Source organism: Plasmodium reichenowi, chromosome 4 (genome assembly GCF_001601855.1).
Source record: "Plasmodium reichenowi strain SY57 chromosome 4, whole genome shotgun sequence".
Taxonomy (NCBI): Eukaryota; Apicomplexa; class Aconoidasida; order Haemosporida; family Plasmodiidae; genus Plasmodium; species Plasmodium reichenowi.
This window is the reverse complement of record NC_033649.1, coordinates 682,381-687,501: the sequence shown is the minus strand read 5'-3', so window position 1 is coordinate 687,501 and position 5,121 is coordinate 682,381. Positions and strand designations below refer to the sequence as shown.

General features: G+C 18.0%; 3 protein-coding genes across 3 annotated transcripts; 1 reads left to right on the top strand and 2 right to left on the bottom strand.

The window, feature by feature from the left end:
* Nucleotides 1-116: 116 nt before the first annotated feature.
* Nucleotides 117-1,889, bottom strand: PRSY57_0418100 (hypothetical protein; the record flags this gene model as incomplete). The annotated part of the gene is made up of 1 exon (XM_020114525.1): nucleotides 117-1,889. One exon carries the CDS (start codon nucleotides 1,887-1,889, stop codon nucleotides 117-119), a length of 1,773 nt encoding a protein of 590 aa, XP_019970802.1.
* An 828-nt stretch (nucleotides 1,890-2,717) lies between these two features.
* PRSY57_0418000 (hypothetical protein) lies at nucleotides 2,718-3,949 on the top strand (the record flags this gene model as incomplete). The annotated part of the gene is made up of 6 exons (XM_012906036.2): nucleotides 2,718-2,904; nucleotides 2,990-3,048; nucleotides 3,237-3,358; nucleotides 3,500-3,624; nucleotides 3,725-3,782; nucleotides 3,904-3,949. 6 exons carry the CDS (start codon nucleotides 2,718-2,720, stop codon nucleotides 3,947-3,949), a joined length of 597 nt encoding a protein of 198 aa, XP_012761490.2.
* Nucleotides 3,950-4,210: 261 nt separating this feature from the next.
* Nucleotides 4,211-5,011, bottom strand: PRSY57_0417900 (ribosome-recycling factor, putative; the record flags this gene model as incomplete). The annotated part of the gene is made up of 1 exon (XM_012906035.2): nucleotides 4,211-5,011. The coding sequence occupies one exon, from the start codon at nucleotides 5,009-5,011 to the stop codon at nucleotides 4,211-4,213; it is 801 nt and encodes a 266-aa protein (XP_012761489.2).
* Between the last annotated feature and the right edge of the window lie 110 nt (nucleotides 5,012-5,121).

Sequence of the window (5,121 nt, the reverse complement as noted above, 5' to 3'; positions counted from 1 at the left end):
GTAAAAAAAAACAAACAAATATAACAATTCTCACACATAAAAATATATATATATATATATATATATATATATATGTGTATATTTTATTTTTTCGTTTATGTAAAAAATTTGTCCGTTTACGTTTCGTTGAATACATCTTTTGCCAACATTGTATAGAATTGTATTAGGCTATATACATGATTTATTTTATATATCAAATTATTATTTAAATTAATTAATAAATCTAATCCGTACAAATTCATTTTCTCCATATTATTTTTATATATATAAAAAGAATTTTCATTTACATTTGTTTCTTCTTTGACCCCGTTATTTGACTTTCTACTTATATTATTTATTAGAGACAAATCATTAACTTTCGATAATGGTAAAATTAATGATTTGTTATTTTTTTTACTTTCAAAAAGATTAGAAACATTATCTAAATTATTAATATTATGTATGTATGTTTGATTGGTAAGATCATCATTTTGTTTTTCATTCATATTATTTATTTCGTTATCTATAGAATCGGTTTGGAAATTATTAAAAAATTTATTTTTATCTTTAAATTGTAGGTTTCCCATTTTGTTTTTAAAAACATCTTCTAAATTTTCTGACAAATTACAATTAAAATTGACGATAGAATCTAATTTGTTCTTAATGTCTAAGGAGGACATATTTTGATTATAATTATTTTCCTCGCATGGGTTCTCCATATTATTCATATTAAAATTGTTCGCATTATTTATCTGATTAATATTGTTTGAATTATTTATCTGATTAATATTGTTTGAATTATTTATCTGATTAATATTGTTTGAATTATTTATCTGATTAATATTGTTTGAATTATTTATCTGATTAATATTGTTCGAATTATTTATCTGATTAATATTGTTCACATTATTTATCTGATTAATATTGTTCATATTATTCACATTATTCATATCATTAATATTATTCATATTATTCATATTATTTATATTATTCATATTATTCATATTATTCATATTATTCACATTATTCACATTATTCATATTATTCATATCATTTATATTGTCTTCCCCATTTAACAACAACTTCTGCTCTAATATATTTTTTTCCCTTAAACTTTTAGATTCAATAGATTGAATAAATAATGGCAAATATTTTAAGAATGTGAAAATTTTCTTTTTATATTCATTTTCGCTTTTTTTGGATTCTACTAATAAATAATAAATTTCATCCGTTGATAATTTTGCTGATGGCCTATTATCATCTTTAACATAATTTTTATTATAAATAACTTCGATATTTTTATTGTCCACAACTTTAACATTTTTAATAAAACTTTTGAGATCTTTTTCTAAATCGTCTTTAGATATATTTATCCCTTCATCAACCTTTTCTGTCATATTAATATTTTTATCATTACCATTAATATTATTATTATTATTATTATTATTATTATTGTTTGTGCTTATTATTGTAGTTGTCGATGTACTATTGTTATCATTATTATTTATTATTTGTTTTTCTTTCTCATCATCTTTTTCTTTTTTCTTGTCATCTATTTTTTTCATATCCTGATCATTTTTTAAATCGTGCAATTTTTTATATTCCTCATATTCATTCAAGCTCTTACTTAAAAGGTACAAGAATTTTTTTTGCCATAATACACACATATTTAAACATAATAATTTATTTTTATTTGTTGGATCATTTTTTTTAAAATGTTTTTTCAATATATAATCAATTTTGTCTTCAAATAAATCACTTATATTATCAAAATATTCTTTATACTTTTCATCAATAAAAACATAATTTTCTTCCTTTTCGTATTTCTCTTTTTTTTCCAAACATGAATTTTCGCTTCCTTTCCCCATCACTTTTTTTTTTTCGCTTAATTCTTCATAACTATCACTCATTATAAGGAAGCTAAAGATAAAGCAAATCAATATTATATACTAAATATTAAATAAAAAAAAAAAAAAAAAAACACACATATATATACATACATATATATATGTTCAATATTTTGAAATTGTTTAGGATTATATAAATTTCTTTCTCTTTCAAATATATTTAAATGCCTCAATATTTGAAAAAAAAATTACGTATATATACATTTAAATAATTTTTATAATAAATATAAATATATATAATATGTACATTTTTCTTTTTCCTCCCAAAGATTTTAAAAAATAAATATATTCAACGATGTGTTAAAAATATATAATATATATATAATTTTATTTTTTTATTTATTTATATATATATATATATATATATTTTTTTTTTTTTTTTTTTTTTTTTTAAAATATAAAAATAATTATAATAAAATTTTTTTCATATATTCTTTTTTTTTCAAATAAATATAATTTTACTATGTAATTATTTTATTATATATATAATTATTATGCATCAAATTATTGCATATTATATATTATATATATATATATATATTATATATATATTTTTTTTTTTTTTTATTATATTGTAAATATTTTTTTGTCTATTGTTTAAAAAAAAAAAAAAACTTTTTTTATTAAATTTTTTGTGATAATTTAGTCTGAATTTATTGAAATGAATTAAAATATATAAAGATTAAAGAAAAATAATAAAATGAATATATACTTTAAAAGTATTTAACATATAAATATTATATATATATATATATAACATACTATTTATTCTTATTTTATTTTATTTTATTTTTTTATATATTTTATATTTTTTTCACTTTAAAAATCCAAATGTGTGCTATGAACGTAAATTTGGATGAAGTACACATTCAATTAATTTGTTCAGATGATAAGCATATATATAATAATGTAAAAGAAGAAAATAAAAAAAAACTTAAAGAAATAATTAAAAGAGTATATATTGGAAATTCGGAAGATTCCAAAAATGCATTATTATTAAACAATACTCACATCACGCGTAATAAAATATATAATAAATATATGTACATATATATATATACAATATATATTATGTTTATATAATTACATATCCAACATTATAGATATTATTATTATAAGATGTTCTAAGGAGGATTATACAACTAGAATCATTTTTCCCCATGTAAAAAATATTTATGCGTAAATTATTTATTTATATATTTATATATTTGCATATTTATTTTGTAATAAATTCCAAAATAAAATGGGGCACCAGTTATTTAACCCAATATGTATACATATATATAATATATATATATATATATATATATATATATTTTTTTTTTTTTCTTTATTTTCTCCCTTAATAAGAAATTCGAATATTACATTATCGATTTAAAAAAAGAATTAGATTTCACAAAATGTTCTCATTTTAAATTTCTTCTTGACGAAATATTATTTGAAAATAGTAAGAACAAAGTATTTATTCATAGGTATGAATAAAAATACACTTTAATTTTTTTAACGAAATCGCGATGAAGCATACTAAATTATAACACATATATATATATATATATATATATATATATATATATATATATACATATTTCTCTTCTTTGAATGTCCTTTGTTAGTTATTTTTGTATAAAGAATATATTATCCTTACTAATATTTTATATTGTAACCACTTTGAAATATGACATCCAATATGTCATTTCGTATATTAAAAAAATTGTAACCAATTTTGAAATATCCCATGGTAAAAAGTAAAAATATATGTACACATACACACATATATATATATATATATATATGTACATATATTTTTATAACATATGCTTATGTGTGTCCTTTTTCAGAAGATATAAATAAAATATATTATTTTACCAAAAGACATCAACTCACATATTACCCAGGGTATTGAACAAATATCAAATATGCACATCCAACAATAAATAAATGAATAATTATTATATATATATATATATATATATATATATATATATATGTGGCATTAATTTTTTCTTTTTAAATTTAGGGAGTATACCAAATATGTTGATATTTTGGATAATAAACAATGTTAAAAATGAATTTAAAAAAAAAAAAAAAAAATTCAAATGTTTATAAATTGAAATAAATAAAATATATAAAAAGATCAAACGTATAAATTAAATTCATTTTTTTTTTTTTTTTTTTTTTTTTTATTAACACTGATGGGAATATAAGAATAGAAAAAAAAGAAAAAGATATATAAAAATGATAAAATATGCCCATACATATATATATATATATATATTTATTATATATATATTTTTTTTTTTTATTTATATATTATTCCTTTTAGGTTAATAATTCTTTACACACTGTTCATACACATTCTCAATTACCTTCATCTTATCTTTGATATAATTATCTAATTTATTCCTTTCGACAATTTTCCATTGATCTCCTTCAATATTTTTTATGATATCATCCCTTATTTTATATCTAACATTTCTGATATCATTTTTAATTTTTTCAAAAAGATCTTTTGCTTCTTTTTTCTTTTTCATTTTAACATCTTCTGACAAAGGTTGAATTTGTAAAATAACATACTGTCCATCATTTGACACTGTAGGGTTCCAAGTATTATCTTTAAGTTTTAAATTATGAATAATTTTTTGTATATCATTAATTGTATAAGGATAAAAGTAAATTAAATTAGATGATTTTATTACTACTTGTGCTACATCACATAATTTTATATTTTTCTTATCTTTCAAAATAGAGATATTATTAAAAAAATCTATTTGTAAACAAGTATCAAAAATTTTCTTTATTTTATTTTCAAAATTTTTATTAATTTCTTGTATTTTTATATCATATATTTTATAATCAATTCGTGTCATTCCACTAATTCCTTTCATCTTCTTTTTCATATCCCCCTCGTTTATATCTCCTTCATATTTTTCATCTTCTTCATTATTTTTCATATTTGATATTTTTAAAAACTTACGAAACTTTTTAGTTTCCTTGTCAACCTTTTCTTTCTGTTTTTTACTTCCAAAATTGACCTTTCCACACAAAATCAACAAATTATTTTTATTACCAAGCAGGGGAATATCCACCAAGGGGAGAAATTTACGCAAATTGTTCCCACCGTACATCTTTCTCATACAAAAAAAATTAAATTGAAATAATTAATATGAATTATATTAGAAAAAAAAAAAAAAAAAAATATACACATATATATATATATATATATATATATAAATAT